The sequence below is a fragment of the Rhamphochromis longiceps genome, linkage group LG2 (genome assembly GCF_057381845.1).
Source record: "Rhamphochromis longiceps isolate RC_006_pf linkage group LG2, R_longiceps_female_GT1.1, whole genome shotgun sequence".
NCBI classification, from domain to species: Eukaryota; Metazoa; Chordata; class Actinopteri; order Cichliformes; family Cichlidae; genus Rhamphochromis; species Rhamphochromis longiceps.
Window position 1 is genome coordinate 2,333,264 of NC_140558.1, and position 22,358 is coordinate 2,355,621.

At 40.0% G+C, this 22,358-nt stretch overlaps 1 protein-coding gene across 3 annotated transcripts in view; it reads right to left on the reverse strand.

Moving 5' to 3' along the window:
• Positions 1-21,675, reverse strand: part of csnk1a1 (casein kinase 1, alpha 1) — a 29,905-nt gene extending 8,230 nt beyond the window's left edge. For 2 of the 3 annotated variants that reach the window (XM_085414391.1, XM_085414381.1), the window contains exons 1-5: positions 20,954-21,675; positions 20,591-20,697; positions 9,975-10,101; positions 9,723-9,821; positions 2,323-2,406 (exon numbers count right to left, since the gene is read on the reverse strand). In XM_085414391.1, the coding sequence (XP_085270517.1) occupies positions 2,323-2,406; positions 9,723-9,821; positions 9,975-10,101; positions 20,591-20,697; positions 20,954-21,076 (540 nt within the window). In that variant the 5' untranslated portion in view covers positions 21,077-21,675. The remainder of the gene's footprint in view (positions 1-2,322; positions 2,407-9,722; positions 9,822-9,974; positions 10,102-20,590; positions 20,698-20,953) is intronic. The other variant, XM_085414401.1, reaches the window with a different exon arrangement.
• Between the last annotated feature and the right edge of the window lie 683 nt (positions 21,676-22,358).

A 22,358-nucleotide genomic window follows, 5' to 3' on the forward strand; every position in this document is an offset into this window, starting at 1 on the left:
GTGCGTCCACGCTTTAAACGCTGCATGGTCGTACTCTCTTGCACACATCACACGCGCTTACGCCATCGTCATGAGACACACTCACAAATAAAATCACGACGGTTTAGTAATGCGGTGTGCTTACGGGAAAGTAACAGTAATCTAATTACTTTTTTGGAAGAGTAATCTTACTTGTTACTTAAAAGTAATCGGACACTTCTGCCCATTCTCCATTTTAGAAACTGCAATATGTAATCGTTTAACTGCATAACATTTGTCAAAAAACCCCAAAAACTTTCCGATGTATTTTTGCTTTATTAGAATTTCTTTTAAAAAACAAAAACACCAAACCAAAAAAACAACCCCACCCTTAAATGCTAAATACAAAAAAAAAAAAAAATCAAAAACAAAACCCCCAAAGTCAAATAAAGGCTTGATCACAACACTTTAAAATATCAGTACCTTCATTAGGTTACATCTATGCTAGCAATGTCAAAATGTTACGTCGCCTGGCTCTCGACTTAATCAGAAAACTTGACCTCTGATCTTCAAGTCAAGGTCGGTGAGATTCAAACTCGCCCAAGAGTTTTAGCAGAGGCACCAATGATATCAATTTGAAAATCCCAGGCGGCTTCCTCTAGTTATGGCATTCACAAAATGTTCAGAAAACTTGACCTCCGTCCTTGGCCTTGAGGTCAAAGTCACTGGTAGGGGGATTTTAAGTCGATACACCTGTGGTATCTATGTACCTATGTCACCTCGCTCTCAAGCTGTCACATTCACAAACATAGGCATCCAAACTGCCCGCACAACCAGCATCATGACGTCAACACCCCCGTTGACCTTTTACAGCTGAGGGGTCCAGAGAAGACACATTTCCAACAACAGGAGTTACAACTGGATGCACACTCACAGCCAATATAATACTGCCATTTATGACTGGGGGGGGGGGGGAGATAAATAAATAAATGAATAGCTCCCTCCCAAATGTGAGATGGTCAAGGGGTTGGGGGGGAAAAAAAAAAAATCAAATTAAGGTGTCTCATCTCTGTAATTTAGGCTTGCAGCCATAATTCTACAGTGTTTACACACAAACACCCTGTTACAACATGACCAAACCTGCAATCCTATCAAGACAGAAATCCTACTCACTCCAAGACTGGAGTGAGCACACCTACAGTTCACTATACTGGCCCATTTTATTTTCCACAACTGACAAATAGTCATTATTTGATATGAGTTTTAAGCACCAGATACACTGCTCAAAAAACAAAGTACTGGTGACTGCCGGTGACGACCCCTCAGACCTAAGTAGACACTTATTGCATCAATTTGAAAATCCAAGGCAACTTTCTTGATTGCATTGACAGGATTTTCAGAAAAACCCTGACCTCTGACATTGGTTGTGTTGGTGGTAATGAAATTAACCGATGCACTAGACTGACAACAATAGGGCTTCTTTTTTTAAAGTAGTTTTTATATTTGGCTATGGTCAGTGTCACTACAGGTAGCATGACATGATAACTGGACTCTACAGAGGTCGCACGTGCAGTTCACCTTCACTGGGATGACATATCAATAATGTCCCCCGCACAGCCTCAGCTTAGCTGTAAGACTTTGAATGTCTCTTATTGAAAGATTTCATTTTAGGCTTAGAAAACCAAACACAGCAACTATAAGCGACCTTTAAAAAGGGGGATAAGAACCAGGCAACTTTAATGCCTCAACATTGAGGCACTAAAGCAGGTCAAACAGTTTATCACTGTATGTCAATCACGTTAAATGCGATTTGCTGCTGTCCTGCTGGCACATTAAGACACCAGTCTTATTGGTGAGAAAGAAATAAACTTCCATTTTTCCTTTTCTGTGTGAAATAGACTTACACAGTGCACACTGGTCTGTCAGTCCCACCACCCACCAGTACTGGTAAAGTATTAAACACTTAACAAGAATCAACCAGAACATTAGATTCTATGATTCTGCAGTTTCTCCAGTGTTTGTTCCTATTAGCTCACTGACTTCTTGTTATTAAAGTTAGGTTTGATTCATCGCTAAAACAAAATAAAAATAAAGTCATTTCACTTCCTCTTAGGCCAATGAGGACAATCAGGCACTCGTGTATAATTTAGATGAATGCAGCGTCTTTGTTACATGGCAATGACAACTACTTCTTAGCCAATGCTAACAAGATTCACACTGTTAGATGGAGTACATACGCTGGGCATTATGCAACTGCAAGATGGGTGCTGGTGGGCTAATTCATTTTAAACCAGTGTAGTAAAATATGATTGCAAAGCGACAACTGCAGTTGTGAGGCAGCTGGTGTTGTGGTAAAGGTCACACCTGGTTTAATCCTGAGAAAGATGGATCCTGAGAAGAGCTAACAGCCAAGCTTCTTTTCCTCTTCCCCACTGACGAGTCTAAACACTAGGGCAGACAGTAGAGGGGCAGGGGTCAAAATTACACAGCCTCCATCCACCTTCAGTTACAGTTAACATGAGTACAACAGGCAGTTCTGTTTGTACCCACATTGTTTTCTCCTTTTAACAACTAACACTGTCCTGTAGAGCTAGGATATGCACTGGCTTTTGTACATGCGATGCTGGATCTAAATAAGAAATACAGTTTAAATAACCGTGCTACAGATTTGATCATTCTGGCCACCTGTCTAGAAGAAATCATATTATGGTTTTCTTCTGTCAGGACAACCATGGAAAGATCAGATCAAAAGTGTGTGTGTAGTATGGGACACATGGATGCTTCAGTATGATGTCTGACAAACACTTGGGGGAAATAGACAGCAAGTGCCATATCTCACTAAAGACCTGGGCACAAGTGGGGTTTTGGTAAACTGGTAGTGACGAGTGGTGAAGAGTATTTGATATTAACATAAAGCATGTAAAAAACAAAAAGCAAATTCATGGGTTAATGTCTTTTCTACAGTTAGGTTAGTATTGCCAAAAAACCAAAACCAAAAGTGGTTAATAAGTCACCTGTAAAGTCTGAAACCAACACCCAAGATTTCCTCTGATACAGTGCAACCTTACCAAAGATTTAAGGCTCTAGCAGAGGGACTAAGCTAATGTGTGGTTTGTGATTTGGTGATCTAAAAACAACAACAAACCCCAAATCTGGTTCTATTCAAGTTGGACATTCCTAGCACATAAATACTAATTTTTTAAAAATGTATTTTTATTTTTTTTTTAAATGGTCAACACTGCATAAATCTGCTATGAAATATGACAGCTCTTATAACGGGCATGCGGCGTCATTTTAGCTCTTTAATAGGGGAGGTAGAAGCCAGCGAATGAGGACGTCCAGTGTTCTGTTACTGGCCTACTCAAGCTTACTTGCATTAGTGAAGAGCAATAGAGGTGCAATATTTACCCAGGGCATTCACATAGCACAGCAAACACAGAGCAAAGCTAAAAATCAATCTTTGACAAAATATACCCACCACACAGGTAACTTGTGTTTTTACTGGACACTTTCCTTGCCACAAACCAGTACGCACCAGTAACGCAGGCATAAATGACTCATGTTGGGATTTTTGGGGCCATGACCAAGCAAAGGAAGCCTCGGTCTAACATTAGATGTGCCTCATCAGTATTATACTTCACATGGCAAGGTCTGTACACGCATGCACAACACTATACTAATTCAGCACAGCTCTGCTTTGTGGACACAGATTAGACTACAAAGAAGCATTAAACAAATCCATGACTATAGTTTGCACATTGAGTAGAATCTGTGCCTAAATGAATACCAAACTGTCCTGAATAATAACCTTTTTCTTTTGATGAAAATGTTTTGTCCTGTTGGGACTTGTTGTTTCCATAATGACAGCACTCTTATTCACAGGGCCTGTGGGGTGGCTGCATATTAAGGAGTGGCCCAAAGCCTTACTTTCCTTAAAATTGTCAGGCCAGCTTCTTACTCTCATTTCTTTAGCAGTTATAACTCATCAGCATATTTCAATATTAGGAAGAACTTTCTGCATGTCAAGAAAACAAAATATTCAAAAGCAAACTACACACAAAGTTGTAATTTTTAGGTTAAAAGCCTCCAAGTAATTGAACAAGGTTCTTAAAAAGGAAAGATGTTAGGATTTCCACTGGAAACCTTTATAAATACAACGCCTGAACTTAATGAAAAGCTTTACTTTTATCACTATTAAAACCCATCAAGTGCTCAGTTTCACCTTAATTTGACTAAAACTGCAAAGCAAACATAATACTCAGAATTTTGATTTACGGCAGCTTTTAACTTCTTGCATGCAGGCAGTGCAGAAAAAATGAGCAAGACAGGGACAAAGTGACGGTAACTCAAACTCTTAACAGTTAAATGTTGGTAATACTGATCATATTAATAAGTATACACGAGCGTGGGACCCAAGATACACGTTTCTCAACTTCCAGATGAGTCACTCAAGTGACTATCAATGATTATGAAAAACATCCGATCTGGTACTAAATGTATCAGAGGCCTGTAATGTCCACAACTGAACAGCTGTCGATTCAAAGCACAGCAAATTGTTTCCAGTGTGGACACAGCTTTAGCACCACCTCCCTGTGATCTGTGTTATGTGCTCTACACCACTTGTGTCACACACCAGGCTGCGGGCCTAATCTGCCACGAGAGATTCAATACAAATATACATAAAGTGACAATAAACTACATATCCCAAAACGCAAGCCGTCCCATGAAGAGACAGCAAACTGCCACTAGATTAAAGTGTTTCTACAACACCACTGGGTTTAGTGACCATCTCAGAATTTCCAGAAAAAGGAGAATCGATGCAGAAGGAAGGCTGTTTAATGAGAAATAGGAAAATGAATATTTGTTATTTAAGAAGAAAAACCAAAACAGCTTGTGCTGTGAGCGTGTCGGTGGTGAGGGAGGTCGATATACGTTGTATTCCTTCACATGTATTTAAAAAAGAAAAAACATCAGTCATTTTAGTCTCCATCAAAAACACAACGTGGTTCAAGAATTAAAGGCAGACTGCAACCTCAGCAGAATGTGTTCATCAAAGCTACAGCCCAGAGGGACACAGCACCAACAGCTTTACTGTGGCCACTGCCCGTGCTTCAAAGAGTTTCTCAGTGTTTTTGAAGCGGTGCATGCCAAGGCTTTGTGACCAGGGATCCACCAACCAGATAAGACTTCTTAAAAAAAATAATGAAAAATCAATTTGTCAAAAAACAAAACACAGTAGCAGAGTGAGTGAGGGAATTTACAGGCAATCTTACATCCGTCACAGAGGGAGGTATCTGGCTTTTTCATTAGCTGTTGATAAAAGCACAGACAACACTGACACAGTGCAGTTAGCAATTTTTATATGGAGCGTGAAGGCTGACGTCTGTCTGTCCCGAGGAGCTCTTTCATGTAGCTTCAATGCATGGGACGAAGACAGGGAGGGACCGGTGTGGTGGAAAAGGCTGCTTGGTAGGATTAACATAGGACAAAAATGGGGGGGGTGCCACAAACCTCTGATAACATTACTTCATCATCCATCAAGAAGCTTTGTGTGGATTGTGTGTATGGAGACATGCCATACCATCCACAGAAGCTGAGCAGGAACGTAGTTCTCAAACTATTTAAGCTCAGGAGAGATTTTTTTCATGAGAAGAAAAACAAAAAAAACAAAAAAAACAAACAGAATTTGTGTTTGCCTGTGGTCAGCATCTCATCTGGATGGAATTATTATCCCCTTTTAACTCAAATCTTCTAATAGTTTTATTTAACTGAAATTTAATGGCGGTGTTTGCATCTTGTGTTCTTTTTAGAACACGACCATAGGTCACACCATCGATCCAACTTCACCAATCTAGTTGTGAACTGAAACAAATTTGTTCTTTTGAATAAATTCTACACGTTTCTGTATGTGCAGTTATGTATTCAGTGTGCTTGCAGAGCCCCCCTCTTCTTTTGTTTAACTACATCATTAGCTGGGGGTAGCTTATGCTGACAATGTGAAGACTGTTGAGCCATTTGTTTCTCTAAAATACAAATCTGTCCCACATTCTCAGCAGCTGCTCATCACCCACTGTGACAAAGCTCGTCCTGGACAAAGTTCACATGCTAAGTTATGAAGAGGTTATTTTTGCTGCTGTAGTGTGACTTTATTAAACTTATAACTTTAAAAGTTGTTAATTAAAGCAACGTGTCAACCTATGTTGTTGCATTTATGCAAATGTTTGGAGTATTTGTAACCCAATATCAAAAATCAGATACAGAGACAGTTTAACAGTATGGCAAAGTTCAATTACATTTATCCAGTTACAAATGGTCCTTTGAGGGAAACCACAATGCTGATGGAAATGAGTCCCCGGCTCTACACCACTCATCACCTCACTCAGGCATGGTGACATGCAGACTTGAATTTGGTAACAGAGAGAGATTATGAAAGAAACTAACACTATTAAGTGGCCCAAAATGCATTAGATACTAACACTACCACAAAACAAGGTCACAAATTCGACCAAGTAAATGAAACTTACAACTATACTTCCAAGGCCTGTTATTTTTAAGGGATTTCTGTGAGAAACTGGGGTTTAATAGGAAACTGGTAGATAACTGGTAACTGGTAGATAAGGACATCTGGGAAAACAGACCGGTATGTCCAGTAAACACAATAACTTCAGGAAGTAGACTCAGAATTGATTCCCACCAGTCACAAAGCTCCTTCAGCATGCTGACATTCAGTCCACGTTCATGTTGGACTTTACAGGTGTTCAACATTTTGCGACTGCATCTTGCAGTTGCGATAAGCTCATGTTGACACCACTAAACGGTGTTAGGTCCCTATCTGGACCTACAGTTGGCAACAGTAACCCTGGTTCTGCACTGCAGTTTTGGTGAGTGTGGTCACAAGATTAACCAGATGTCCACCAACTGTACGTTAATGTTAATATGAGTCCTCCCGCTGACAGCAGATCCAGAGCAAAACAACAATTACTACAAAGAAACAAAACGGATGCGAGCAGGGCTGGCTGGTTAGTAGCGATTTTCAAAATAAGAGCTTTATTTACTTATGTTCATGGATGATAATGTTGGGGATCAACGATGGTTCAAGGTTAATGGCAATAGCTTTTATAAAGAGGTGTCAAATTTGTATCCAATTTTTCCCACAGATGCATTTAGAGATTCAAGCCCATTTAAATCTACCTTCAACCAATATTCCCAACATGGGGACGGGGACTCATGAACATGTTCACAAATGCAGACTTGCACATGCCAAGTCTAATTTGCGTGTGTTGGGAGAATTTTTCAGCCCTCATAATCCTAATCCATAATCCTCTTAATCCTAATAAGAGAAAACAGGAGGACTGATGTTTAAATGAGAACTTCTTCAAGCTGGAAATGGGAAATAAGGCTTTGTTCCCTCTTGTAAAATACAATTCATACTTGTGCCCAAGGCACCAAACCCTGCCGTTCAATAACACAGATTACCATGTCCCTTTCCATTTCTAGTAGACCAAAAAGAAAAGTTGCTAATATTTATAGTAATAGTCACACCTGATCTGCAGTCTTCCAAAACCAAAACAGAAAATGACGAAGGTTTCTCCATTTTAGAAACTCAAAGTTTAACTGCATTCAGGCAAAAATGCAGATACAACACTGTTGGAACAGTGTTGTATCTGCTGGATGACAGACTGTGTGTTCAGGTATATGTGGTTGTGTGTGCAGGATAAGCCCTTAAAGATTTTGTGCTCTATAAATAAAACTACAATGAAAAAGAACATGTGATGGCTGCAATGAAGAAAAGTGAGCATATTCTGAAGTTGTCCCTGAGCTTTGCTGCAACACTGTGTGCTGCTGAAAACAGCCTCTCTGCCGGTGTAGATGGTAATAATTCAGTTACCAAACAGCTGCAGGTGACTGGTTCAGACTCATGTACATTTATAACTGGCCTGCAAAAAAAACATTTTTATATATTATTACAAATTAATATTTTATATTATTTTACATTTAATTAAAACATTTTTATGAAGGGCTTGAAATCAATATGGTCTTGTGAAAATCCTCACCGTTTAAACTGCCCCCTGCTTGGTGCAGGTGTCACTGCAACAGAAAGTGGGTCGGCTCTCTTCAGCTTAAACTCCGTATCTGACCGATATGCACATTTTAATGTAGCGTCTGTGGCTTTTGGCTGCGGATGTGAGCAGCTACAAAGTTCAGTTTTGTTTTTGTCTCCCAGCTTATTGAGCAGGTGGCTTAATGAGTGACTTTGAGCTTTTTCCCTGTGTGGGATTTACTGTGATTACAGGAACAAGTGCTGCTGTTTTGGATGCTTTCCTTCACCTACGCTCACCGTCTTGTGCATATAATGTAATAATTTATTAATTTTGACTTCCCTGTGAAATCTATTACTCTACACTGTAAGTAGACAGACTGCGGCTCCACGTTAAAATATGAAACCATCATCTTCACTGCTGCTGGTATCAGAAGTCTGTTCTTTAAAAACTTGGGGCTGCATTGTTTTAACATCATTATGTTTTTTACATTCACAAGCACACTCCTAGACACACCACAGTTCTATTACAGATCTGTTTTAGTGAGAGGTTCATGTTTCCATGGTGCCGACTGGAGTCATTACACAAAGCATCAAAGCAGAAAACCAAAACGTTTGTGTTGATGACGTCACCATCAGGAGATTACTAAAGCTATACATTTACTACCAGAGGTGTCTATTAGGAAGCAGGACTTCAGCTTATCCAGATGACTTCAGGGTTAGTCCTGGTTTTCTGTAGTACAAAAGGTGATTGACTTACAGAGGTGTAACTTGCTATAGCCTCATGCTATAGATGTTCCAGACATCGACAGGTATGAAATCACTGCCCACTGACTGATTCTGCAGAATACAGCATCACCACTCCTGTAACCTCTGCATGGAGAGTTGGAGGGTGCTTCCCTGATGAGTATCAGTAATAGATCTAATTCTTAGATGCAACTTTAATCCTGTGTTTTTCCCCCGTTGGCAGCAAACACTAACACTTTGGTTGTTCATTTACCTTTAATTCATGATCCTAAAACAGGACACTTCCTGTTTGAATTCTGTTCTTAAACTTTACTCTCAAACCCTTTAAAGACAACGGGGACAGAATAAAAACTACAAGTGTCCAAAGCAGGTTATGTTGGGGGTTTCATTTTAAAATCACCGTTTTCACTGTTTCTTTTATTCACAGCATGTTTTAAGAGCAATGTGGATTCTATGCTGGGGGCATACATATGCTACTTATTGAACTGTACCTAAACCCACTGAGTGAAGCACACACTGTGTTGCATTGTCACAGAAATGTGCATGTATTAATTTATTGATTTCGAAAAGGCATAAAATGTTCCTATATTTCTCTTTTACACTGCTGTAACTGCAGCTAGTAGAACACCTGTTCAAATTCATTTAACTTTGATCTGCCGACAAATTAGAGTCATTTCCCCTTCTTCCACTTTATGTGGAAGAAAAGTCATGTAACCCATGAAAAAGCCCCTTTTAGATGAACTGGATGCTGCCAACACCCCTTTCATGTGAACTGCAGGTGAAACCCTGGATTAACTCAGCAAGTTGATTAACCAACTTCATGTGACCGTATAGTCTAGTCGTCAGTGATTCCATATAACTGAAAGACGTATGTTGAAACTGCTTCATAATATCTGGCCCCTGTCATATCACTATCCTCCAACAGGTCTATACAGTCCTTGAATATGACATACTTATGTACTGGTCCTGCATATCTTACCTTGTTACAGTGACGGCCGATGCCCATGAGAAAGTTATCTGGTTTGATGTCTCTGTGGATGAAGTTCTTTGTGTGTACATACTCGATTCTGCTGATCATCTGAAGATATAAAAATGTGTTTTAAATGTGACCAAATTACTACAATGGACAAAAGTTTCCAGGTTATATATGAAGGCAGGATACAGATAAACCTTTGCTTAGTTCCCTTTTTTTAAAAGCCTGCAGAGAAGTGGGTGTGTATGAGCTGGATACCTGGTCTGCCAGCATAAGGACAGTTTTCATGGTGAAGCGGCGAGAACAGAAGTTAAACAGGTCCTCCAGACTGGGTCCAAGCAGGTCCATAACTAGGACGTTGTAGTCCTTCTCTTGGCCATACCACCTGATGACAACAGTAACATAGAAAAGTAGGTTTTCACGGTTGATCTCAGTCACAATGCATTCTCTAAACCAACTTCACAGGCTGAATATACAGCGGTCCCTTGTTTATCCTGGGAGTTACGTTCCAAAAATAACCTGCGATAAGTGAAATCCGCAAAGTAGCCAACTTTATTTTTTACAATTACTATAGATGTTTTAAGGCTGTAAAGCCCTCACTACACACTTTATACTCGTTTCTCAGACAGGCAGGAACATTTTCACACTTTTCTCTCGTTTAAACTCTCAAGTTCAAACCTTCATAGAAAACAAGTCCAAAGGAACCCGCAGGTGGCGACGTTTCATCGACACTGTTGTTTGTTGGGGAGAAAACGTACAAACATACAGTCCAGCACTTCAGAGTCACACTGCTAGTGATCGAAGATTTATGTAAATGTGACAAGCTGAACGTAGCCAATCAGGACGCAGGACACAATACGCCGTTTAAAACAAACAAACAAAAAACAAACAAACAAACAAGAAAACATGCAAAAGTGCACAAAAATAAAATCCAGTGAAAGGTGAACCGCGTTGTAGCGAGGGACCACTGTAGACCCAAAGCAGGTTGGCCTCTTATAAAAAGGCTCGTTTTACGTGTCCCTTGTGCATAATAAATGAGTCGTGTATATATAAGAACAAAAGGTTACACGTCACTTTGAAACAATTCTAATGTGTTTCTGAGGTACAAACATGAGACATTAAAATGTCACGCTGTTCCATGGAAGCCCATCACATGAATTCTCTCCACCAATGACATCATTGCTTAGTGCAATTCTGGTTTAATTTAGTTGTTCCGACTGACATCCTGATGTGTCAACAAGGAAACAAGAAAACACAAGTTACTGTGACGCAGCAGAGGTTGAACTTTTTACCTTTTAAAATTGTTTTAAGACAGTCATTTTTTCCTCCCTACTCTAAAACACTACTGTGATGTGGAGTCATGTGACTCTGGAAAAAACATTGAACACAATCTGTTCACTAAAGCCAGCTATGTGTCTAGAAACATGGAAAAGAACAAACCAACCACGGTTCTTTGTATATTTATATTTTCAAAACTAATCACTGAAAGTCAGTCTTTTGATTTTGTTTTTTCATAGAATATTTTGTTAGTAAATAAATATCTGTAACAAACACCCCTTTGCTTTGCATTGATGTGCTTTCATACCTCTCTAAAAGCTCAATTTTACTGATTACAGCTTGAACCGAGATTACTTATACAGGGATTATACTTCCCACGTCCACAGGTGCTCAGGTCCCAGTGACAAGTCGCCTCATCGTTTAGTTAACACTGTAACTGTTAATTTTATTAAAAGGCAAAAGAATGAAATCGCAGCTAGAATTGCTGAAACATAACACCTGTTCTTAAACAGCTCCCATGGCTTCCAGTTCACCTAAGTATCAATTTCAAGATCTTGTTCATCACTTTCAAAGTCCTTTATAACCCTGCTCGCCTGTCTTTATCAAATGTTCTCCATACGTACTCAGAGTACACTCTGCTCATCTTCCCCTGTCTGCTCACCTGACTACCATGGGACTCAGAGCCTTTAGTTGTTCTGTCCCAAGACTTTGGAACGCACTTACACCAGATCTCCAGACCAAACTGCACTTTTAAACCACGTCTTTAAAGGCACCGATAACAACTGTATAAAATGTAATAACAAGAACAACAAGCACTCAAAGTATTATATGACATGCCTTAGTCACCCATTCAGACAAGCTTTTCTACACCTAAGTGCTTTCTAACATCCACACCCCAATAGTTGCATTGGAGAGGAACTTAGGGTTACAGTATCTTGCCCAAGGGTACTTTGGCATCCAAACTGGAACAGTCAGGGATCGAAGCACCACCTTTCAATTAGTAAATGACCTGCTCCACCTCCTAAGCTACAGCTACCTTATTGAAGAGGTGAGGCCCAACACGACAAACAAAGAGGGATCAAATGTGTATGCCAACAAGCGTAGAAAGATGAATTGAATGGACGTACAAACTAGTGCTGCCACGATTACGTCGACTATCAAAATCATCGACGACAAATTTAATAGTCGACGCGTCGTTTGAAGCTTTGTAAGATACAAAAGACGCAGGAATAAGTAGTAGTAGTATTTAAGAGTGTAATAACAGACTGAAACAGAAGATGGCAGCACTGCATGTCCAGGGATGCCAGCTGCCGTTAAACCCCGAAGAAGAAGAAGCTGTGTCAGGTTTCATAGCTGTGTCCAAATTTAGCGGCTGCATCCTTCGGAGGCCGCATTTGTAGGCCAATTAGGTTACAGCGACGCCGTGATGACTGTCCAAACACTTAGATAACTTAAAAATGTTATTGTTTGGCTTTTCCAGTGTTTTATTGGTTCCTCAGTAAATCTGTTTGGCTGAGATTAAAGTTAGTTTTCACACAGCTGAATAAACGTCAAACAGACAGCTGATTATCAGAAGTGTGAGATGCTCGAGAGTTTACTCCAGTGTCCTGTTATATTTTACATAAAGAACAGACGGCCGAGTTTATTAAACTTCACGGAAACAATCTGCAAATTTCATTAAAATTTAATAAACTATCATCTTGTCTTTATTTTTAGTTAGCACAGACCTTAAACACTTAAAGCTGCAAGCTAATGATAGTTATATAAGAGCAGATGCAGCTGTACGTTTTATGTCCAATGGATGATGATCTGATTAGTCGACTAATCGCAAAAACAATCGGTGCCTAGTCGACTATTAAAATAATCGTTTGTGGCAGCCTTAGTACAGACATATGTGGGTATGTTGATTCTTACTGATGTGCACCTATTCAGTAAAGAAGCTACAGCTAGTAAACCAGTAAATCTGTGGCAAAAATATGGGCAGTAAAATGGTAAATGGCCTGTATTTATATAGCGCTTTACATATCCAGTCATCCACTCATTCACACACACATTCACAAAAATATGGGCAGTATGTAACACCAGGTCCAGCTACACATGGTGGCAACTAGAGCTGCACGATTAATCGTTAGAAAATCACGATCTCAATTAGGGCTGCCACGATTAGTCGACTAGTCACGATTATGTCGACTATTAAAATCGTCGACGACTAATTTAATAGTCGACGCGTCGTTTGAAGCTTTGTAAGATCCCAAAGGACGCAGGAATGAGTAGTAGGATTTAAGAGTGTAATAACAGACTGAAACAGAAGATGGCAGCACTGCATGTACAAGGATGCCAGCTGCCGTTAAACCCCGAAGAAGAAGAAGAAGCTGTGTCCCAGAATTCATAGCGCGGCCCAGCTCAGTTTCCAACAATGGCGGCAGCTAGTTAGTTTTAATGTTACTCTTATTATTCTTTCTGGGTCACAAAATAAACGTTTAACATATTTTCAGGCGAGAATGTAGCTGTGTAAACCTCAAATATCGGCTCAGTTTATCAAGACACCGCATATTTTCAAAAGCGCTCCGACGTTTTCGGAGACGTCTGTTACCCACTAGCTCGATAGCTAGCCGGGGGCAAGGCTAACTAGCGCCGTGAGAACACCGGACTCCCGGCAAATCGTTTTCAAACCCACCGCCGTCTTTCGCTAGTCAGGTTAAATATATATGAGTCACTTAGATAACTTAAAAATGTTATTGTTTGGCTTTCTTTAGTATTTTATTTGTTCCTGAGTAAATCGGTTTGGCTGAGATTAAAGTTATAGTTTTTTGCACAGCTAAAACTGTCAAGCAGACAGCTGATTATCAGAAGTGTGAGACGCTGGAGAATATACTCCGGTGTCCTGTTATATTTTAGATAGCAAGGAGTTTATTAAACTTCACCGAAACAATCTGCAAATTTCATTAAATTTAATAAACTACCATCTTGTCTTTATTTTTAGTTAGCACAAACACTTCAAGCTGTAAGCTAATGATAGTTATATAAGACCGGATGCTGCTGGTGCAATAAGCTGTAGTTTTACGTCCAATGGATGATGATCTGATTAGTCGACTAATCGCAAAAATAATTTGTGACTAGTCGACTATCAAAATAATCGTTTGTGGCAGCCCTAATCTCAATTCATACTTATGTGCGATCTCATTTCCAAATGACAACGATTTAAAAAAAAAAAAAAAAGAAAAAAAAAAAAAAGACGATTGTACCGCATTTTGATCCGGGACGTAATCTGCATGAAAACAAGCGCTCACTCTTCCTACCACGTGATACAGAAGCTGGCTGCTAAAATTAGCAGGGAAAAACAACGGAGAGCACGTCAGGGATGACAAGAAAGTGACAGGAGAAAATCCGTCCCGGTCAACCACCCAAACATCAATAACGGGAACCATATACAGCGCTTCCCTATACACGTCGAACTCCCGCAGGCACAAAGAAATCACGGAGGCTATCACTTATCACCTGACCAAAGATATGGCTCCCATCAACACTGTGCAAAACAAGGGATTTAGGAAAATGATCAACACCCTCGACAAACGCTACACAGTGCCGTCCCGCAACTATTTTTCTATTGTTGCACTACCTGCTCTGTACACGCAGCGTCGAGCAACGGTGGAGACGGAATCTCAAGCAGTACAACATTTGGCAACGACAAAATGAGACATTTGTTGTTTTTATGTCTCAACTGTTGCGAAGTTGATGTGCAGTTAATAAGCGCAATAAATATTTATACTGGAAAAGAAAATTGTGAGAGAATCGTGATCTCAATTCTAAGCAAAAAAAAAAAAATCGTGATTCTCATTTTATGCAAAATCGTGCAGCCCTAGTGGCAACCATGCTGGTGCACATTAAAAAAAAACAAAAAAAAAAACTTGTTGAGTTGTCCATAACATTACAGAAGGTCTCCGAGGGCGAAAAATGATACCTGTGACATTTTACTTTGTATGCCGTTGGCCTGTAAATGGTGGAAACTGAGGAAGGGCTCAGTTGTCATTAAAGTCTGCCTTCACTGAGGCCCGTGCTATGATGTCCCATGACTTGGCGAATCCAAATAGGTGCTAATGGAAGTAGGGTGTTTATTGACCTTCGATTTGAAATGGAATAATGAAATCTTTGTGTTTGAATAAACTTTTAATTAAAAGTAACATAACTGAGTGATTAATCCACTTTATATTTTTTAAACTATCAAAGATTTGGGGGAAATTTTGAGCCCAGAGGGAAACGGGTGTGATTGTGTGCTGCCACTGAAAAAACTCAAATGATTTAAAACAAAACTGCAGTCTCACTAACGTTAACTTCATAGTTTCATTTTGTTTTCACTCAGAACAGGCTATACTCTTATGTCAACAAGGTCTAGAGGCAACATTTCAAAATGAAGAGAACAGTTTGTGGCACTGCATTTGACTGAAGTAATACTGAAGGTGTAACAGGGTCGACTGACAATTTATACTACAGTTACCACTCTGTGGGTAACTGACAATTTTATTGCTATGTTTGGTTTTTGCTTTTGTATTATTTTATATTTGTATCGATCAGCACTTTGGTCTACCAGGTGTGTTTATAAAGTGCTATATAAATAAACGATGATGACGATACTTTAAATAAACCGGGTGGGGATGAAAGGTGTATGGCAATGAGGGTCAAGCGTCATGATTCCTTGTTAAGGAATGTAATTAACGGTTACAAATGCCTTTTTGACACTGCCCATTAAACAGGGACTTAATTCAATGAATATCAGTCTCTTAGTTTTAGACGAGCTGATGAGTCAACTAAACGAGACCAAAAGAAAAAAAAGAGACTAAGAAATGAATTCCCAGGAACAACCCTACCTGTAACTGCCATAATTATCTTATGGCACGATATATTTTCAATCCATAAGCCTGGTGGGAATCAACTATAGTCACAATATGCACACAACTGACAGCTTTACCATGATTTTGAAGTCTGTAACATTCACAGGCCATAATCATGACCCCAACACAAGGCTTGAGTCACTTCTTTACACACAAAAAAAGCCCGAGCCACAGTGAGGAAGTTGCACAAACTGGTATAGGTGGGGCCTGAATAAAAGTCAAGTCAGACCGTAGCAGGAATGTAGGAGAGGCAGCAAGATCAGCAGGTTGCGCAGGCTGTAGGCAAGAGTGTTTCAACATGAAACCAGAACTATGAGCACCAAGACTCACTGAACACAGCTTGTTTGCAATACAGTTAAAGTGGAAACTTACTTTAGACTTAAACTACAAAAAAGCCAAATTGAAACAAGCCTAAACTGGGATTTATGGTTTACAACCATTTTATAACCCATACTAGTGGCTATTAAGGCTTTTATAGGATTTTCAGGCTACATCACCCTAGAAAACATTCCACAGCATTACAAAGCAACTGTTGACAGGAAATTCTCACCAGATGTTGGTAACAACCCCTCTAATCCACATATGCAAATTCAAACCATAGATGTCCATAAATGATGTGTAATAATGAGGAACTATGTGGGATCACAGAGTTGGACACAGCTACTGGCAATCCTCAGTAGGTGGCAGCAGATTTTTATCAAGAACGTCTCAGTACATTAATCCTTCCATCAATGAAGCATGACAGTGCCGTATGAAAAATAGCCCCACGCTATTATGTTCCCAGCTGCAGACTTCCCTCTTTTTGGGCTAATATGCAGTGTCTTTGGCCTCTAAACACTGTGTGTACTGAGGCATCCAAAGAGTTTAATTTTAGTCTCATCTGACCAGACTATGTTCTCCTTAGACCCCGACGACACGGTATATGACATGAATAGATGACTACCAGAATGTAAACACGTCAGAAAAGCTGCCGTTTAGCACACTGTTAAACACCAAAGTCAGTCGTTTCACTGAAAGTCCAGTTTAACTGGGAAAAAACAAATGCAGTACTCCTAAATATCCACTGATTAGTGTGTAATTATGTCTTTCAACAAACAGATGCAGGCTCAATTTAGATGTAGTTTATTAAATGAACACATACATTACTGAGATGGACATGGCCGTTCAGCCTAATCACAGTTCATGTATGTTGCTAGAGACCATTCATCTACGTAGTACTGCCAAAGGCTGAGGAGAGTGCTATAGATACAAATTTTAATTGATGTGAAGGATCATAAAAGTTAATCTCATTTATTTAGCCCTAAATCACAACAGTTGTCTCAAGGCGCTTTACAGACCCTACAATGACACAAAGAAAACAGGTAAATATCACACCTATGAGCAAGCCCTTTGGTGACAGCGGGAAGGAACAACTCCCTTTTAACAGGAAGAAACCTCCAGCAGAACCAGCCTCAGGGAGGGGCGGGGCCATCTGCTGCAACCGGTCGGGGGCGAGCATACTTGGATTCTACGTTTGACAATCTAGTCCAAGTAGGGAAAAGTTGAAAGAAAACCCCCAAAACAGCTCAATTTAATGTGAAAACCACCAACATGTTGAAAGAAAGCTTTTCATTATTTGAAATACAAATATAAGGTGGGCAACAAAGTTCTGTCCAACCATTCATATAAAACTGCAGCAAATTCCTTTTTTGTTCTACTACAGAACAATCGGGGAGACAAGACGCCACTAATTATTCCTGATAGTTCTTGTCCACCACAAGACAGACGGGTGTATTGTTGCTGCCCTAACATTTATGTTTTTATTCCATACACAGTTGGTGCAGAGCACCCACAACTGTGTTCTACATGTACAGTGACAGAAGGCTTTGGTGGCTTTTTAGTCGTCTCATTGTTTTAACACACAAAACAAATGGCTACGCTACACACCAGCTACACACTCCAAACACATTCAATGTCAAATCTCTCACATTTCAAACTCGCCATCACTCCCAAAACTTTCCTCTCTTTCTAAGCAACCATATGCCACGTGCTGCCACATCATTTTTGATTGGCTCATGTGGTACATTTTGTAACCAATGAAAGAAAAGTGGCTGTTTTAGTTTGGAGGGATTTTCCCCTCGGGTATGAAACCTGCTTGCGAGCGCTGACCTTAGAAAATCCAGCTACAAGTCTAAGATACAAAAAGAAAAATGAATTCTTTTATTTTTTTAATAGAACACTTAAATGCTAAAACAAGTGCCAGGAGCATTAACAAACGGTACATGATCAGCAGCTTGTTCTGAAGGTCAAATATGAACATTATCACGTGGCTGCTTTGGATAGTTTGATGCATGAAGTCGAAATGCCAAAGACAGGTTAATCTTTCTTTCTTTTTTTAATTAAACTATTGACTATCACGCTTTGTCACAATGAATATCTGAGTGAAGAAACAATGTCTAAACGTTACCTAAATATATTTCTTTGAGAAATGGCTGCTGCACCATGGCGTGCTTGAAATCAGTTGGTACAGTTCCCATTAGAAGACAGGTGTTAATAATGGACAACACACTAGGTCCAATAGTTTCAAAGACGTCTTTAAAATAACGAGTGGGGATAATGTCGAGGCGACACAGAAACAGGCTCAAAGGCATCCAACAGCTGATAAATTTGGGGGAACAGAAGCTGGAGGAGTGATATGAGACCTGATAGCAGTGACCTTATTGACAAAAAACAAGAGTTTTCACAGGTGGCTGGAGACCCTGGAAAGTGTTTGGTGGTTGATAGCAGAACTAATGGTGTTAATAAGACACGAGGTCTGTGACAGGAATTACAGATGATGTCTGATAAATACTTCTGTCCTAAAATCCTTCCTCTAACACCATCCTGCTAACCAAACAGGGCTTAACATATCAAAGGAGAGCTGAAGGTTTTCTCTTCTTCGTTTCTAACAGCACGTTGAGTCACGTTGTTTAGCCAGGCACCTTTTTTAGGTTTAACACACTCTGTTTTAAAAGGAGCAACAGTATCAAGAGCAGCTGAACAAAGCAGGTGATCAGCACTCATCTTCAGGGAGTGACTGTCCAGCTGAGGGACACCAATAATCTGTTCTTCAGCAGGAGTGATGATGCAGACTGTGTGCAGGCATTTTAAAATGCAGTCTGTTTTTGGAATACTTCTTATTGAAATGTGTTCCTGTGTATTCAGTGATCAATTATATCAAACAACATTCAAAGGTACAGTTAGAGTCTGAAGCTCAGCTCAACCGGTCTCTGTGGGTTTACCCAGAGAGTAGTGACTGAACTAGATCTGCACGGCAGAGTGGACTCAAAAGCAATAAGGATGAGGGGCAGGTCCAGGTCAGCGCTGCTCATTTCCCAGCTCATCCTGTCTTGATGCCTTTTGGATCTTCTAATAGAAGTCTTGTTTATTTCTGTCACCTACATTTTGCCCTGACCAATTACACATGAATATTAAAAAAAATACAAATAAAATTAGGATTCCAGCTTTTAATTAAAACTCTAGTTCAATGACTACCACAAACAAAAAACACACATTATCCAACTTTCACACTGCGTGCCACGATGACAAAGTGACCCAAGCTAATTAAATGGCTCGTCCCTCCTCTATCATGGTCAGTAGTGACGCGTGTTCACACTGCATTAAAGTTTGTTTGCTCTGTAGTTACCAATGGCTAAAAATGGTCCTTCAAATATGTTCGTCTGTGGACATGAGTGGACGGGTGTTACACCAGAAACCAAAAAATGAACCAGAAATGAGGAAATCCGCCTCCAGTTTCTGCCTTCCAGCACGCTAAAGAAAAATCCAGTTGACCTTTGACAGCTGCAGCCTGCCCTACATTTAACACGGGTCACATCATTAACAGCAGCTACCCAATTCCTTACTAATGCTGGTAATCAAGGCATGTAAGACCTGTCAGGAATCTAAATTATTGTGGTGTCACATCTGTTCTAAATAAACATACACTAAAGAAAATGTAATGCTTTCATCAAAACAACCGGTCCAACTCACGACTAATGAAACAAAAACGTCATCATAAGCAGTCTTTCTGGCACAGACGATGTGAACAAAGAGGTGAAATACCGCGACCCTGGTGCTCGGACTGAAGTGTACACACTGCATAGTTCAAATATACAGTGTGGAAGTGGGACGCAGCTAGTGTACTTAAGATTACCGCTCACCCTAAATGGTTATTATTAGCAGTTACAGCAACTAATATTACGTGTCCCCGCTGACGGGCCCTGTAGAGGCTTCGTTTACGCGCTGCAAACACACACTGCTGGGCATGGTCTGCTGTTTTCGCTTCTGTTCGCCGCCGCCATTTTCTGACAAGGGAACGGAGGACATGTTGGAAGCTAGCACAACAAAAGAGCGGCCATTTCCAATCACACAGTCCCCTTTCCGCTCCGTAACAGCTGTAATTCAGGATACAAGTACGCACCTAGGGTCTGTACACGGCTGTCACCACGCAGCCAAAAGTGTCAAACGGAACCGAGAGGGAAGCGTTTGAAAGCGGTGGCTGGAAATACATAATACACAGTGTGTTCTCGTAGCTGTTGGGCTGATTAGCAGGCCTAATGCCAGCAGGGTTCACAATCACTGTTAGCCGTCTTTTTCCCAGAGCAGACGGGACGACATTTATTGACCGAAATAAATGTTTCCATGTTAGTATCGACACAGACGCCGTGCCGCCCAACCATGTCTCCTTACCTGATGTGTGGAATCCCGACACCGCCTTGTAGGATTTTGTATAGTTTGCTTTCGTATAACAACTGCGGATGTCTGGCCTTTTGTGATTCCAATTTAACAGCTACTTCCTGAAAAATAGAAACACGACAACAAATACACTTCAATATTTACCATTCTTTTTACTACTAACATCCAGGGATTCATAAACTGAATGCAGCTAAAAGTATTGTGTAACCCTAGCAGATAAATAGAAGCTGTGCACTTTCCAACCTATAAAGTTATCGCACACATAGGACAAAGCTACCGTCATATTCGGTAAAATTATTTAGCAACTTCCAGAAGACAGCTAAACAATCCAAGATGTAGAAAGATGCACCATATTACCTCTCCATTTGTGATGTTGATGGCCAGATATATGTCGCCGAAAGATCCTGATCCGATTTTTCTGACGAGTTTGTATTTTCCACCGACTATGAACTCTGCTTTAGAGCCACTGCTGCTCGCCATATCCACCAGATATCAAATTCCACCTGATTTGCTTTAGGAAATTCTGTGGCAATTTAGCCCGATTGTCAGCAGAACATACGGCGTCCCGTATATCCACTTGGTGTTACAGGGGGCAATGTGGGCTAGCTGTTACTACAAAATATTTTCGAAAACCAATGAACCAGGCTTCGATAGATCTCATATATAGTTTTCTGGCTTTCGTCTGGCTACAATAATCTTAGTTAAAACACAAACTGGTCAGGTAAACGCTCAATGGCGTGTTAGTATCGACGTACAAACATCCAGAACTAAATTAGAACAAGCCTAAGGCCTTTAACACCCAACCAGCTACCTCGAAGTAGCAACTAATGTCCGTCAAATCTAACGTTAGCTAACGTTAGCATCAAGCTAACGTCGTCGTAACGAACGCAACGGAGAAACTGTCCAGGTTTCCTCTGCAGTGAAGAGCGAAAGTAAATCTTTATACTCTCGCGGGTGCCGTTGCTTCTTCGATCTTTTAAAGACGTTTTCAGCAAACTTTAAGGGTCGAAACCGTCTGTACAAAGTACAACCCACTCACTCCGCCATCTTGTCTTCTCTACCCTTTCTCTCAGCTGGTTGCCGTTGGAGGCGATTAGCTAAGGTACCTCATGGCCCCTTCAGTTGCTATCGGAAATAAAAGTAAATATAAAAAATATGCCACAAAACTTAGTGCTAAGAAAGGAAATATGCTTTATGTATGCCCGCAGTATAAATGCTTTATAACGCAACATTCCTAGTTTGAATGGCCTTAAAATTTTGTATATTTTGTTTCTTTTTTAATTAGTTTTTTTGTCCTATCGCGTGTCGACGTATGTTAAAGGCCAATTAATTTTTATTAATCCTTTATTTATCCAGGTAAAAATCTCATTGAGATTAAAAATCTCATTTACAAGGGAGACCTGGCATCATAGCAACAAAAGTCACATACCACATAGGTATATAACATTTAAAACAAATACAATATCCCATACAAACATGTGTAAAATATACAATAACAGATCAAATTAAGAGTACATTAAAAACAATCACACTGAGTAAAAGAGCTGTTCTCTCGTTCCTTTAAGACAGACTTAAACTCTCCCAAGGTAACCAATTCTGATCATTTCAGTTCCTTCTGCAGATTATTCCAGGAAGCAGGGGCAGCGTATTTAAAGGCCTTTTTCCCCAATTCTGTTCTGATTTTTGGGACAATCAATTGTATGATTTTGTTCGAACGAAGGTTGTATTGGTTGTGGTTTTTACACATATAAACACATAAATA